This window comes from Heteronotia binoei, chromosome 2, assembly GCF_032191835.1.
Source record: "Heteronotia binoei isolate CCM8104 ecotype False Entrance Well chromosome 2, APGP_CSIRO_Hbin_v1, whole genome shotgun sequence".
NCBI lineage: Eukaryota > Metazoa > Chordata > Lepidosauria > Squamata > Gekkonidae > Heteronotia > Heteronotia binoei.
In genome coordinates, this window is record NC_083224.1 from 153,231,644 (window position 1) to 153,247,986 (window position 16,343).

The window sequence follows — 16,343 nt, forward strand, 5'->3', positions numbered from 1 at the left end:
TGTCCTGTAACGGCTTTAATGCGCTACAGTCCCTTGACGAAGCATCAGTTTTGGACTGTGATGTCCGAGGCCCTTGCTATGCTGGGCCTGTCGGGAATTAAGTTCGGCACCCATTCCTTCCATATAGGAGCAGCATCTACTGCAGCTGCCCTAGGGTATTCCCCGCCTTCCATTCAGAAACTGGGTAGGTGGCACTCCTCGGCCTATAAGGGCTATGTTCATCCTCTGGCACTCCAGTAATTGGCTTCACGTTATTGGGGGACTATGTTATTCATCATTTCTTCTTTTCTCAGGTGCTGTGGTCTGTGGAGAGAGACGACGCATCCTCATATGCGGACACAGCTTCGTGTTTTGGGCTGCCCATTGGACCAGGAGGACTTCAGCTGGGTCACAGCTGGGACTCAGCAAGTGGGCCACCATTGAATGGCGTGGACGGCGGGGTCTCCATTGGTCGGGTCTGTTGCCCTTCTTGTTCGAAGATGTGCACGTGTTGCCTCCGCATGTTGTGGTGATACATCTGGGTGGTAATGATTTAGGCCTGCTCAAGGGAAAAGCCCTTGTGTTGCAAGCCAAAGATGACTTTAGAGTTATCAAGAGGCATTGGCAGCAGGCTTTGATTGTGTAGTCAGCCATAACCCCACGCCGGGTATGGTGTGTGGCTTGGGACCCACGGGCGATTGAGAAAGCTTGCCGCAAAGCCAATTTAAAACTTAAAAGAGCCCTCAGGGGGGTGGGGGGTTGGGCCACTTTCTTCCTCACCCTGGGATCCGAGCTGATTGCGCGGATTTATACAGGAGCGATGGCGTACATCTGTCGCACAAGTCCTTTTTGGAGGACTTGAACCTTGGGCTTAAGGAAGTGTTAGGCTTTTAGTGGGCACAGCTGCCTAAGCAGAGGCTTGGCCTCGTGGTGGCTGGGTTTTGGCCTAAACTTTTATTATGCGGCTTGGTGAGCACCTGTAGCACCCCAGTTTTGGGGCACGGTGTCTCGCTAAATCATTCCTGGACCGTGCGGGACGGTTGAGTGATGAAGCAGACTGCCTTGGGTTTGCATGGATAATAATATAATAATAACATTTTATTTATATCCCGCCATCCCCGCCGAAGCAGGCTCAGGGTGGCTAACAACGTATCAATCCATACAATAGGTTATACATAAATTAAAATTGACAAACAACTTAAAACATTCCAATTTAAAATTAACATTTCTGGTGCTATTCTGTTAGATGTAAGTATGATGGCGGAAATCACTTAAGGCAAATCCATCAGTATTCGCCTGTTAGCTGTGCGGCTGGGGGTTGGAACTTCAGGGCATAACCTTTGCTAGGCCGCCTGGGTATGAGCCGTGTATTTTGGCCAAACCTAGGGGCAGGGTGGCTCGCCCGTCATGCGGCAGGGGAGGGGTATTTCGTCCCCTGGCTCTGCCGTGCTGCCTGTTATGTTATAGCCCTTGTGTTAATGTAATAAATAAAGAAAGTGGCCCTTTAGTTACCCAAACCCTTGTGTCTGACATTTCCTTCCATCTGGGGGGGCAAACATAGTATGCCCACTTTGATTTTGATCATCCATTAATTCGTAATTTTATTTATTAACTTAGAAGACTTCTATCATGCCTCTCCAAAAAACCTTGTCTGATAGATAACTATAAATATAAAACAATCATACAATACAATAAGTTTTAAAGAATAAAAAATCACTAAAATTCTAACAGTTGCAAAACAATAATCTTAAAATGACAAATAATCAAGATAGCATTTTTAAAAAGGGAAAGAATCTGGTGGAGTTGGGAGTCCTAAATCTGAATTTATTCTCTCTCTCTCTTTTTAGAGTTTTGTCAATATTACCCCATCCCGGGGTAATATTGGCAGCCTCTGCTGACTTCTGAACACAAGTGGTGGCTTCTTGGAAGCCTGGCTCTTTGGTGGTAAAGTTCTGACTACTTCTGCAAGGATGTGACTCAGTGGAAATGCCACTGGTATCAACAGCTCTGTGGCAGTAAAACTAGGAAAGTGTGAGCAGAAGACAGGAGATGTCTAATGTGCTGTGGGGAACGAACTAAATCATAGAATCATAGAGGGACCTCTAGGGTCATCTAGTCCAACCCCCTGCACAATGCAGGAAGCTCACAAACACCTCCCCCTAAATTCACAGGATCTTCATTGCTGTCAGATGGCCATCTAGCCTCTGTTTAAAAACCTCCAAGGAAGGAGAGCCCACCACCTCCCGAGAAAGCCTGTTCCACTGAGGAATTGCTCTTACGGTCAGGAAGTTCTTCCTAATGTTGAGCCAGAAATGTGATGCAGTACATGGGCAGCCACTGCAATTGGCAGCTCCAAGTCTCTTCTCTTCTTCTAGTTAAACATGTATCACCTCTCTTCACATGGCCATCCATGATAAGGGCAATAAAACAGGGAAATGACACTATAAGCCTGCATAAAAGTTCTGGGGAGAGAATCTGATATGGGGCTGCAGTTTTAGTTCTGTTCTTGTTCTTCATAAATTCAAGTGCTGTTTTTTAAGAGTCTCGGTTTTTTTTAAACACTGCCCGAAGTGCTCATTTAAATGTCAGCGCTTTAGAGAATGCAGTTTTGGATGTGACAGTGACATTTGGTCAACTACAATCTCATTTTTAAGGACCAGTGTTTACTCTGTGAGTAGTTAAAATGCTCTCTCCAGATTTGCTCCTCTGCATATTAAAATAAGAGAGGACAAACTAAATAAAAGCATACAGGTTGCTTCCACATAGACTCACATATGCCTGATGCATCCAGATTTTTCCTTTCTGATTGCCTTTCTGTTGTTTCTTGCATTTCAGTCCCGAAATTACAACACAGTGGACGCTACGGAGGTGACCAGTGGAAGTCCACTGGTCCCCGGATGTAGCTCCGCAAATATGCTCCGCCAATCAAGATCTGTGGCGGGAAGTTTAACTGGCCAGGATTGGACTTGTCCAGACTGAGGGTTGTTCCAGGGTATGTATATAATCGGGAACCGGCCCGCGTTGCCTTGCCTTGTGATGTACTCGTTAATAAAGCATGTTGCCTTCAACACGTCTCGTCACTCAGTACATTACAGTGGCGACGAAGGTCGGATCCTAGCTAGGTAACTCCCCAAGCGGGACTTCGCTGACCTGGCTGGAGACGAGGAAGGCATGCATTTGAGGGAGATGGAAGCGCCCGCTGCCATGGCTAACCCAAGTGGGATGACGGGCCACCTTGCAGAGTTCGACCCTGCCCACCCCGATAGGTGGGAGACCTACATGGAGCGGGTCAACTGCTACCTACGAGCGAACATGATTACAAACGACAGCTGTAAGAGAGACGTGCTCCTGAGTGTCTGCGGGGAGGCCACATTCGAGATTGCAAAGGGTCTCTCGGCCCCTGCGAAGATCACGGAGAAAAAGCACGAGGAGATAGTCAGACTCCTGACCGGGCACTTCTTGCCCCAGCCTTCCATCATCGCCCGCCGATTCCTCTTCCACGAGAGGGATCAAGGGGCGGGAGAGACAGCCGCTGTCTACCTGGCCGCCCTCGGCCAAATTGCAGGGAACTGCAGCTTTGACAAGCTGAATGAAGCCCTGAAGGATCGCTTTGTCTGGGGCCTCTGAGACGAAAGACTGCAGCAAAAGCTCTTCGCAAAGGAAGAGCTCACCCTCCAACTCGCCTTCAATGAAGCTACCGCATTTGAGAGAGCAACCAAAGCTTACAACAACCTGCGAGCGGAAGCTGTCCACCAGGAGGAGATGGCACTGGGCAACCCAGAGGAGGAGGAGGCAAACCAGCTACGTCGCCAACCAGGAATGGGGCCGAGAGCGCCCACACGGCCACAAGTGACAGAGAGACCAGCCAACACCAAGGGGACCCACATGCGCGCCGGGACTGCCCCTACCACAACGTGGACTGCAGGAACTACGGAAGAGTGGGCCACATAGCGCGGGCTTGCCGGGCCAAGGCCACCCACAGATGCCAGTCCACCAACCACAACTCGACCAATGCCTACTCGACCGCATCGACTAGCCTGCAGGTAATGAACTTGAACCTCACCACCCCAGATAAGGTCAGGGTGTTGGTCCTAATTGAGGGCACTCCATGCCTAATGGAGCTGGACTCGGGCTCCTCCATCTCCATAATTTCGGAGGAGTCTCTAAGAAAACTTTGTCCCCGTGTCTGGCCCCGGCTGCGACTGGCGGACTTCATACTGCGGGACTTCCAAAAAAACCCTGTACAGATTTTGGGTTGAGCCACTGTAAGGGTAGAGTTTAAGAACTTTAAGGCAAGCTAGACATTCTCGTGGTCAAACGCAAGCTCACCACATTACTGGGGCTGGCCTGGTTTCAACCGCTGGGTATTCAAATAGTGGGGGTGCAGCAGATGCAAATGCAAAATTTCGAGCACGTGTGCTGGGAATTCCCGGAAGTGTTTGATGGGTCCCTGGGGTGCTACAAGGGGCCTCCCATCACCTTACCTTTCGATCCCCACGTGAGACCGATAAGGCTGAAGGCCAGGCGAGTTGCGGTCGCTCTTAAACCAAAAATAGAAGCGGAGCTGGACTGCCTCACAGCCCAGGGAGTGCTAGAACCAGCATCCTATGCTGCATGGGAAACACCCATAGTCACTCCAGTGAAGCCGAATGGAGATGTGCACATATGCGCTGATTACAAGTGCACAATAAATAAGGCACTTCAGGACAACCCATACCCTGTTCCGGTGGTCAGCCATGTACTGACAGCCCTAGTAGGCTCTAAAGTTTTTGGGAAACTGGACTTGGCCCAGGCGTACCAGCAACTCCCAATGGACGCTGAGACAGCAGAAGCCCAGACCATTGTGACACACAGGGGAGCTTTTTGGGTGCTGCAGTTGCAATTTGGGGTTAGTGTGGCTCCGGGGATTTTTGAGAGCATAATGGATGCTCTTCTGAAAGGGATCCCCGGAATGCAACCGTTTTTTGATGACGTTTTGATCGCTACCCTGGACGCTGAGGGGTTCAGCAGCCATCTGCGTGAGGTACTCCACTGTTTCCAGGAGGCGGGACTTAAAGTAAAGTGGGAGAAGTGTTCCCTCGGGGTGTTGAGGGAAGAGTTCTTGGGGTTTGCAGTAGTCACCGTGGGAAGCCACTCGACGGCCGACAAGACCAGGGCTATTTCACGCCCCGGCCCCCACATGCAAGATGGAGTTACAAAGTTTCTTGGGATTATTAAATTTTTATCATTCATTTTTGCCCCACAAAGCGGCCATCGCAGAACCCCTTCACAGGCTCCTCGATAAAAACGCCCCGTGGGTCTGGGAAAAGAAGCAGGCCGCCGCTTTTCAGGCAGTCAAGGACCTCCTAGTTTCCAATGATGTGCTCCACCATTTTGACGAATCCTTACCAGTGATTCTGGCTTGCGATGCTTCCCCGTACGGGATGGGCGCCGTTCTGGGGAACCAACTCCCGGATGGGAGGGAGGTTCCCGTGGTCTATTATTCGAGGACCCTGACCCCCATGGAACGTAACTATGCCCAGATAGATAAGGAGGCCTTGGCAATAGTGGCGGGTGTGCATAAATTCAACGACTACCTGTACGGTAGGCGCTTCACGATCGCCATGGACCATAAGCCACTACTGGGCCTCCTCGCCTCAGACTGCCAGACACCGCAAATTCTGTCACAGCATGTCCTGCGGTGGAACCAGTTCCTCAACTCGTACACATATGCCCTGGTCCACCACCCCGGCAAAGCTTTGGGACATGCGGACGCCCTCAGCTGCCTGCCGCTGGCCTCTATGGACCTGGATCCCACCCCCGCCTACCATGTGATGCTTATAGAGACTCTACTAGAGAGGCCCCTCCATGCCGCCGAGGTAGCTAGGGCCACGGGTAGAGACCGCATCCTCGCACGCCTTTTAGACTGGGTGGGAAGAGGGTGGCCCATGGGCAAACTGGACACAGAATTCAGGGCATTCACATCACACAGAGAAGAGCAGTCCATGCACAAGGGGTGCCTTCTCTGGGGTTCCCCCCCATTGCGGAAGCAAGTGCTAGAAGCTTTACACGAAACACACCCGGGGATAGTGCGCAGGAAGGCCCTGGCACATAGCTATGTATAGTGGCCGGGGATGGACTAGGAGATAGAAGGGTGGGTTCGAAGGTGCCAACCATGCCAAGAGTCCCGACTGGATCTGCCCAGTGCCCCTGTCCACCGCTGGGAGTCCAATAGGAGGCCATGGTCCTGGTTACACCTTGACTTTGCGGGGCCATTCCAGGGCCAAATATTCTTTATCTTAGTCGATGCATACACCAAGTGGTTGGAAGTGATTCCCGTAGCTTCAACCTCCACTGCGGCGGTGGTCAGAGCCTTGTGAAGGGTCTTTTGCACTCATGGGATTTCTGAGACCCTTGTCATGGACAATGGGACCGCTTTCACCTCCCGGGAATTCCAGGAATTCTTGAATCGGTACCTCATCCAGCACATTTGGTCCGCCCCTTTCCATCCAGCCACCAACGGCCAAGCAGAGCACATGGCGCACCACTAAAGAGGCCCTGGGTCGCATTGTACAGGGAGATTGGGATCACTGCCTGGCAGCCTTCCTATTTGATAACAGAATCAACCCCAACCCCATCACCGGGTTAAGCCCTGCCGAGTCACTAATGGGGAGGAAGTTGATCATGAGGTTAGACAGGTTGCATCCTGACTGGGCTACGGACCTCCGCAGTTCCCCCAAAACCAGGGAAGCCGCTAGGGGATTCTTTCCAGGGGATCCGATATACGCAAAGAACTTTGCAAGCGGGCCAGAGATGTTAGCCGCCTGGGTGCTGCGGGTCACCGGGTCCCGCTCCTACGAGGTCTCATCAGAGGGGGGCCAGATCCTAAGGAGGCATATTGACCAGCTGCGCTGTCGTACATTGCTGGAAGAACTGACAGTGATCGGGGGAGCAGGAAGCGAGGGAGTACTAACAGCAACACCCCCGGAAGCTGCCCAGCCTATGCCAGCCGCACCGACTATGCGGGCGGAAGAGCACCACAGCAGAGGGAGCACCCCCCCAGAGAGGAGATTCCGGAACAGCAACAGGTGACGGACAGCCCCTTTTTGGTGTCACGCCACCACGAGGAACCAGCTGCCCCACCAGCCACGGCGGCCACTCCAACTCCCCAAATAACCCCGAGGAGGTCGACCCAGGAACGTAGGGTGCCAGCCTACTTGAAAGACTTTGTTTCTTGAACTAGGGGGGGGAGGAGAGTTGTGTCTTGCATTTCAGTCCCGAAATTACAACACAGTGGACGCTACGGAGGTGACCAGTGGAAGTCCACTGGTTCCCGGATGCAGCTCCGCAAATACGCTCCGCCAATCAAGATCTGTGGTGGGAAGTTTAACTGGCCAGGATTGGACCTGGCCAGTCTGAGGGTTGTTCCGGGGTATGTATATAATCGGGAACCAGCTCGCGTTGCCTTGCCTTGTGATGTACTTGCTAATAAAGCATGTTGCCTTCAACACGTCTCGTCACTCAGTACATTACACTTTCCTTGTCCTGTACTGTACCCCCCCCCCCACACCTCTCCTGTGTTTTAAACAACTTTTTATTTTGTGGGGAGGCAAAATAGAAGAGAAAGAAACTTGTATAGTCACCACAAGATGTTTTGACACCTCCATTGTGAAAGGTCATATATTTCTGAACACCAGATCCTAGAGCAGGTGATGGCAGTATCTTCCATGCACTTTTTGGAGCTTCCAGTGTAGATCTGTACTTTTCCCCAGTTATTACCTTTTTGTCATTTCAGCATTATGTTCTCCCAATATGATCCCCCAATACACATGATCACGTTTGTGTGTGAATAGGGCATTGCAGGTATTTTCCAGCTTTGATATGTGCAATTGGTAGCCTAGGTTTATTGCTGGCATATATTCATACACACTGAAGCTTCTAAACAGGTTCCTTAAGAACATAAGAAGCATCCTGTTGGATCAGGCCACTAGAGTCTATGTAGTTCAGCATCCTGTTTTACACAGTAGCCAGCCAGTTGCCCTGGAGGGGCAACAAACAGGGCATCGAGTCCAAGGACTTCCCCTGATGCTGCCTCTTACCACCAATATCCAGAGGTTTGCTATCTCTGTACATGGAGGTTCTTTTTACTTACTATGGCCAGTAGCCACTGATGGCCCTCTCCGCCATCATTCTGTTTAACCCCCTTCTAAAGCCATTCATGTTAATGGACATCACTATGTCCACTGGCTGTGAATCCCCAGATTTAATTATTCATTGAGTACAGAAGTCCTTCCATTGCTCTGTTCTGAATCTATTATCTATCAACTCCACTTGGCACTCCTGAGTTCATGAAAAGTCCCAGACTCTTTAGCCTTTCCTCATAGGAAAGGTGCATGTGCCCTATTCCCACAAAATGGTGACCATTTGTGTATTAGAAGGATTCGCTTAACACACTTTCCAGGTATTGTGCAGTAGGAGCACCAACACTGTAACAACTGAAAAAGGCTTGCCAGAGAGTTCAGGACCTTTAGTCAGATCCAGCAAGGTGTATTTTTACCTTTGTGTAACTTATTTTAGCCCTATGAACAGGGTTTTTTTTGAGCAGGAAAGCACAGGAATACAGTTAGGGCTGCCAAGCTCCCAGGCTGGGCGGGGTTTTTCCTGCTTTGGGGGTCCCCAACCCACCAGCCCACAGTGGGGGATCCCTGCCCGATGTCGCCTGTATGATGATGTCAACCAGAAGTGCCATCATCGCACCGGCCATTCTGGGGGTTTCCAGGAAAACTCAATGGTTTTCCCCGGACACTCTAGCAATTTGAGAGTTTCCCTCCCAAATTGCTACAGCATCTGGGAAAACCATAGAGTTTTCCATAAACATCCAGAGCTGCCAGCGCTTGACCTTGCCAGTGCAATGACATCACTTCCAGGTGATGTCATCATGCTGCATGCACAACACCTCTGCCAAAGGCCATGGGGGACTTGGCAACCCTAAGCACAGTTCCAGCTGGCTTGATGTCAGGGGGTGTGATCTAATATGCAAATGAGTTCATACTGGGCTTTTTCTACCAAAAAAGCCCTGCCTATGAAGATGGGGATGAGCAGAGTCCCAGTTCTATGGATTTATAGTTACTGAATCAAACCCTTAAGGCTTTGGGAGAAAAAATTGTAAATAGCAAATTCACACTTTAAAAATTATCCTAACACCTGTAGAAGTTGAGCAAATAAAGTCATCTTGGAGATGTGATTAGTAATCTAGTTTTCTTCAATGGGGCTTCTCTTGAGTAAGTGACATGCAGGTTATCTGTAGTTATAGAAAGTATTAATGCTATGAAATTACAGAAAAGCCTCAAGAGGGTGTTAGTGAAAGACTGTAAATGCAACAGTCCTTTTGTCTGTTAACAAGTAGACCTGGAATGGGAGTAGCTATACAAATATTCTGTTATCTGAGAAAGTGAAGTATGTCCTGCTACCACACTCATGAATTCCTTTACCCTGAAAGACAAATTGTTTTTATTTTTAAATGTCTGCTCTGATAGCAAAGCCAAGGTAAGACATGCAACTTCTAGGTATAGTGGCAACCCAGCTGTTCAAAGGGCTTGCAGCTGTGTTTGCCTATTATGCAATTTGTGAAAAGCCATTCAGCTTAATGCAGTGCCTGTTTTCCTTCTAATGACTGCACATTCTCCTATGATGTTCATGCTGACCACTGGAGTAGCATGTGGAGAGCTTTGTGATAGGTTTGCATCAGATAAGTAATATTTGCAAACTTTACGGGTTGGGCGAGGATCATTTACAATTATTTGGCCATTGGGGCAGCATCCCTGTGGCAACCACTGTATGTCTTTTATCCTTAAACCACACCTTTTCTGTTCAATCAATTGGAGGAGGGTAAAGAGTCCAGTAGCATCTTTAAGACTAACAAATTTTATTGTAGCATAAGCTTTCCTCATGTTATTGCACTGAAACAATTACTATATTTAAAGAGAGACTGAGAACCTTTATTCTGGATGAATGAACCCACAAGTACCAATACCACACAATCACTCAGGATGTAAAATCATAATAGGTTGAGGCAAGCATTTCTTTTTTTAAAAAAATAGCAAAATGCAATCTAATGCACCATTTGAACCATCCTGAGTGTTTGTGCAAAATAACAGTGGGACTGTGTGAATGGGTAGCTCATTTGTTTACAAGGTAAACTTGAGCAGGTACCTAAGGGAGGCTCTTTTGCAGTCTCTCAGGATACATATAGTTCAGCACTCTAAGTAGCAACCATTAGGCTATATCCAGCTTCAGGAAATATTATGTAGCTACCCCTATACTGAACAGCAGAAACACATAATGGATGTGGGTGAACATTATCTATATCCTTGGAACCCTTCTGTGGACAGGCTTTGGCCCACCACGCTTTCCTCCCCTCTCAAAATGGTCTCTAGCATCGTTAACTGATTGCCAGTGTTCTGAATACAAGTGCATCATGTATTATTATTATTATTATCATTATATTGCCTCATCCTGACTTTTACCAGGCTTTGGGTGATGTACAATGCGGCACAGGCCATGACATCAAATATACAAAAATGCTAAAATATGATAGACTTAACAGAGTAAAAACCACTTCAATTTAAAAGGATTCAATAGATTCAGGATGGTGTCCCTATCATTTACAAGGTTGCAGAATCTGGAATTCTGGACCATTTGGTCACTTCCTAGGCAGCGGGGGGAGAGGGAACACAGATCAGAGGTTAAGGGAGGGGATGAGGTGAAATGCATGCCAGCCATATTGGAAAATCATGGCTGTTCTTAAGCAAAAGCCTGGCAGAACATCTCGGCCTTACAGGCCCTGAAGAATTGCATATGGTTTGTTATTGTTATATTATTCTTGACATTGTTGATGCATTTCAAGAGAGTAAACTGTCAGCAGAATGGACTGAAACTATCAGCCATTTAACTAGTTGGTTTCAATTCCCCCCTTTGATGGGGGTGAGGGAGCAAAACAGAGAGGTTTAATTGCTCACAGTCATTTAACTCTTTGGTTTCACTCTCCATTCCCTTCAGGGGGGGGGGGAAGCAAAAATGAAGGATTTAATGGCTGCCAGATAGCCATTAAGCCTAACAGTGGGTTGGCAGACCCTGCACTGCTCAGTTGCCAGGTTTAAATGACTGGCCCCAAACTGCCAAACCAAACTGCTCCAGTACATGTTTGGAGAAGGTGCCTTTGCTTTGTGAACTCTGAACCAGTCAAATTTCAGGTAGAATTTTGGTTCATGAACTGGTTTGTGCCCATTCCTATTAAATAGCATTGACCCCAATACCAATCTTTGTGGAACCCCACTGCTTACTTCCTTCCACTGAGAAACCTATCCAACTTTTTGTTTAGCCAGCTTTCAACCCTGTAAAAGTATCCGTCCTCTTATCCCATGGCTGCTAAGCTTATTCAGGACTCTTTGGTGAGGTAAATAGTGAACTGTGGACACTTAAGTCAATTACCAAATCAGCAGGCAAAACAAAGAAGAACTTAGAGCTCATCATGAGCAAACGTAAATAGATAATTTGAGCAAGCCAGACTTCTGATAGTAGAAGCACACTTTGCTTAGATAATATTGAGGGTGTATATCACTATTATGCCTGAAATGCCTTAAGTATTTCACTCTTATGACTGTTAAAATGTGTTAAAGAGTATGAATTACCTGCCTGCAAAGGAACCAGTTCCCTTTGTCTTTGTTTGAGCCCCTGTCCTTACACTGAAACCAGTGCAAGCCAGCCCTTAATAGTCACTCTCGCAGAGAAGCATGATTCAGAGCACCCCAGAAACAAGTTAATTATTTTGGAATAATTCAATGATCCTATTATACCCCAGGTAAAGATGAAGCAGATTTGTCTGTAGCAAGGCCAGAGCAAGACATCCTGAACAAATGCAGCAGACCCTTTCCATGATGGGCAGTATTTGGGCTCACTATTATTTAGTAAACATGTTTCTCATTCCGAAGCTAGTTAGTCTAGTACATAGCTAAGTTCACCTGTGGCTATGGCAACTGTATTATCCTAGGAGTCTAGTAACATCATCATTTTTTACTTGTTAAATACAGATTTGGAAAATGAGCTGCAATAACAATTTCACCTTTCAACAATATAAATTAAAAAGACATATCTGCAAAACAGTGTTACTTTATTAACAGTTTTAAAGATTTTATTGCCCCACCACCACTTCGTAACATGTATGCTGGCCCTATAACACTTTGCTTCAGTGCTTCTATAGACGAGGTTTCCTTTGCAAAAATTTAAAACATTTGTTATCTATCTTTCTATTGGTTGAAACAAAAAGGAAATTCCATGGGCAAAATTGGTTGTTTTTTTTACCCTGGGCATTGGAGGTGGTTTTTTTAATGTGTGTTCATGTGTGTGTGTGTGTGTGTGTGTAGGAATTAAACTGTATGTGGCAATTAGCTGTACTTTGAAAACCCAGTATATAAACTTCCTGGAATAAAATTCCTCCTTGCTTGCATTTGTTTGGCAAAATGCATAGAGAAATGGCTCTACCTTCCTAACTCAGGGACAGAATAATTTCACTAAATATATCAAAATGTTTTGGGGATATGAAACACAAAAATGTCAGAGTCCTAACTTGGTCTTTCCTCTGACAGGTTAATTTTCTATGTATAGGGACACTGTATTTTTTAAAAAAACAAATTGTTGTAGGAATGATTAATGTATCCCTGCTCAGTTCCTTAAAACTACGTTTTCCATACTTGTTCTATACAATGCCACCTCATTTCTCATGCTGCCTGGCATGAACAACAACTCTGTGAATATACCTTAAGGAATATCAGAGCCAACCAGGCACAATGGTGTCCCTGAGGCTACCACAGGGATGCCACTACCATTTGGGGGATGAAATTGCTTCTGTTGACAAATACTGCAGAGCTCTGGAGAAGAGGAGGGACATCTCTTCTCCCAATCTGCATACAGTGTTGAAGGCTCCAAATGCCAGGGCCTGGGCTCTTGAAAAGAGCATAAAAAGGGAAATGGGATCCCTCCTTTCCCCATGTCACTATTCCAATCAGAACTAAGGCAACGTGGCTTTAGTAAACAGGAGGAATTTCATCCTTAAAATGGCAAAAGTGGTAGGCTTGGGGATGCTATCACATCTAATTTGGTTCTTAGTCACCTTCCTTCATAAGGATAAGTTTTGTGGAAGAGGAGGGCCAGAGGTGAAAAGAAATGACACAAGGTGAGTTTACCTACTAGGTGAGTTAATTATGAGCTGGGTCCAAATTTCAGAGCAGGTTTGTACTCAGCTTGTCATTGGTCTGAGGTTTTCAGACTGGAAAACTTCCAGCTCGTTTGAAGCCACCTGCATTGAGGTTAGTTTCAAATCTGAATTTTGGAGTCATCCTCAATTTCCAGTCAACTTTGCTGCCCAGTCAGTAGGCATGTTATAAAGCCATAAAACTTTCATGGTATAAAATTTTAGACGGACTTATCTGTATTACCCTTTCTTGTGGAACTGTTCCAAATGAGTACCTTAACAGGTAAATACATGAACCCCACTCACCTTCTCCAGCAGCTGTCTGAGTTGTCTGCTTTTGGCATCTCTGGAGCAGAGGTTTTGTTCTGGGGCAACCACTGTGCAAATACACCGTCCATCTGGGTCTTGAGCTGAGCTATAGACTTGCCACCCTTCTTTGGGGCTGATCTGAGTCTGAAACAAAACAATGAGGTACAACTATAAAGGGAAATAGAATTCTACTAATAAAATGACTTTCCGGCCAAGTGGAAGTTCTATGACATTCATCTTCAGCTGTGGGACTAAAGTGTTTCATCTCTCTATCGAAGGCAAAACCTACTACCAGCCTTTTCATCCTTCATTTACATTTATTCCCCAAGAAGTACATTGATGGAAGGTGGAAGAGGGGAAGGAAAAAAAGACCAAAGATGGACTTTGTATGGGAAAGCAAATTAAAAGTGGGCTTCATCCTAATGCATTTGTTATTGAATGTCCCATTTTGTTAATTGTACTGACTTACTATATGCAATCCACCTTGAGACCGTGTGAGAAAGGTGGACTATAAATAAAGTAAATAAATTGATTGTTTCAGTCAGGGCTTTTTTTGTAGCAGGAACTCCTCTGCATATTAGGCCATACCCCAAATATACCTAATCCTCCAAGAACTTACACAGCTCATAGTACAGGGACTATTGTAAGCTCCAGGATTGGCTACATCAGGGGTGTGTGGTCTAATATGCAAAGGAGTTCCTGCTACAATAAAAGCCCTGGTTGCAATGTTGAAGTTATAGGTGGATAGTTTGCCAATCCCCAGTTGGGAGCAGGGGATCTCCTGGTTTAGAGGCTCTACCCCCACTTCACACTTCAGGGTTATCAGAAAGCATGTGTGTGTGTTTGTGTGTTAAATGCCCCTGGGCACTCCCTTATACCCTATGGAGACTCGTCCCTTATACCCTATGGAGAATCAATCTGTGAGTATCTGGGGCTCTGGGTGGCTGTTTTTTTGAGGTAGAGGCACCAGATTTTCAGCATAGTTTATGGTGCCCCACCTCAAACCCCGCCCCCAAGTTTCAAAAAGATTGTACCGGGGGTCCAGTTCTATGAGCCTCAAAAGAAGGTACCCCATCCTCCATTATTTCCAGTTAAGGGAAGGCATTTAAAAGGAATACAGTCCCTTTAAATGTGATAACCAGAACTCCCTTCAGAGTGCAATTGAACTTGTCACAACCTTGCTACCAGCTCCACCCCACAGATATTTCCTGAGTTGGATCTGGCAACCCTACAAATGGACCCTAGTCAAGAAAGCTGGGCTACCCTTTTGAAATAAGCAATTACTATAGGACAGAAGCAGGCCAATTGCATTCTGCATTTGGAGGTGCTTTTTAAATCAGAGAAGCTGTGTGATACAGTGGTTACAATGCTAGACAAGTTATGTGCCTTCAGTTCACATCCCTGTTGAATTTGCTAGCTGAGGCCAATGCTATCTCTTCTGCAATGACTTTATTGGGCTAGTATATGGGAGAAACCCAGGCATGCTTTCTTGAGCCTCTTGGAGGAGGAGAACTGGTTTAGTGCTTTCAAGCATTTCCCCTACTGTACACTATCTTGCTGTAATCCCTACAATGCCAGTCTCAGGTAGGTGCTGCTGGACTCTAGCTTCATTCTCACATCTCTTTGTTAGCTCTTGCATTTCTGTGCTAATTTGCTGTCATCCACTGATCTTACCAGCCATCTGATCCTATTTCAACCTGATTTGTGAATCTTGGCCCTTCCTAATGCTTCCCCCTCTTTTCCTGTACGTGGGACTACAGGAGATTCTGTTGCACTGTTTGTATCTGAAGACATGTGCTTGCACATGGAAGCTTATACTTTGAATAAAACTTTGTTGGTCTTAAAGGTGCCACTGGACTGGGCGGGATATAAATCTGATAAATAGATAAATAAATAAACTTTGTTCAGGTAGGTTAGTGTTATTATTTCCCTGTTGCAGAAGGGGAAACCTGAGGCTGAGAGAGAGTAGCTTGCCTGACCACCAAATACAATGGCAAAAGCAAGATTTAAGGCAGGAATCTCCTGATGCATAATACAGATCCTTCCAATGCAATCCTATGCAGAGTTACTCTCCCATGTAAACACACTGAAATCGCTGGACAGATTTAAATCAGAGTAATTCTGCATAGGATTACATTTGATACGACTCAATTGGATGAAAAATCTGGACTGCTGTGATCAGAGCTCTCAGTGTTCTCCCCCTTAAAAATCAGATGTGCAGGGAACCTGATCTGGATCATGACCATTGTGCAAGGGGTGTGGTAGAGGGGCTTAAGCCTTCCCTCTTATTTTTCCAATACAGAAAGGACACAGGGAACATGCAGCTGCTGATATGGGTTTTTCCCAAAGGAAAAATCAGCAATTCCGTGGGGCCATTTCAGAGCAGGAGAACGTCTTAAACTCCTCCTCGTTGAAGCCCCATGGAAGCCCCAGCCTTAATCAGACAGCTGTCCATCTGATGTTGGGGAAGAGGGGAATACTGGTAACTCCACTACTAGAACATCCAGCTTCTCATTAACTCCATTAATAGAACATGTCAGCTCCTTGGACATTCTGGTATTGATCCAAACCCAAATCAGTTCTTCTGATGGTGGTCAACTTCTGATATTTATCTGCAGGTTTAAAAGGAAAAGAAAAACAAATATGTTTTTAAAAATGGCTCTGGCTTCTAGAGCCTTAGTGCACTGATCCAGAATCTCAAGGTGGTGGATGAATGTGCAGCAGGAAGGCTAGGGGTGAGAGATTGTCATGCATTTAACTCTGTTGATTCATATTGATTCCTCTCCTCTTCTCTCTTTCAAACCACAGACTGTATTCTCCCCCGGGA

The 16,343-nt window shown here is 46.5% G+C and overlaps 1 protein-coding gene across 2 annotated transcripts in view; it reads right to left on the bottom strand.

Moving 5' to 3' along the window:
* Window positions 1–16,343, bottom strand: part of OLFM3 (olfactomedin 3) — a 264,124-nt gene that overhangs the window by 38,506 nt on the left and 209,275 nt on the right. For both annotated transcript variants that reach the window (XM_060232288.1, XM_060232287.1), the window contains exon 2: window positions 13,514–13,660. In XM_060232288.1, the coding sequence (XP_060088271.1) occupies window positions 13,514–13,660 (147 nt within the window). The remainder of the gene's footprint in view (window positions 1–13,513; window positions 13,661–16,343) is intronic.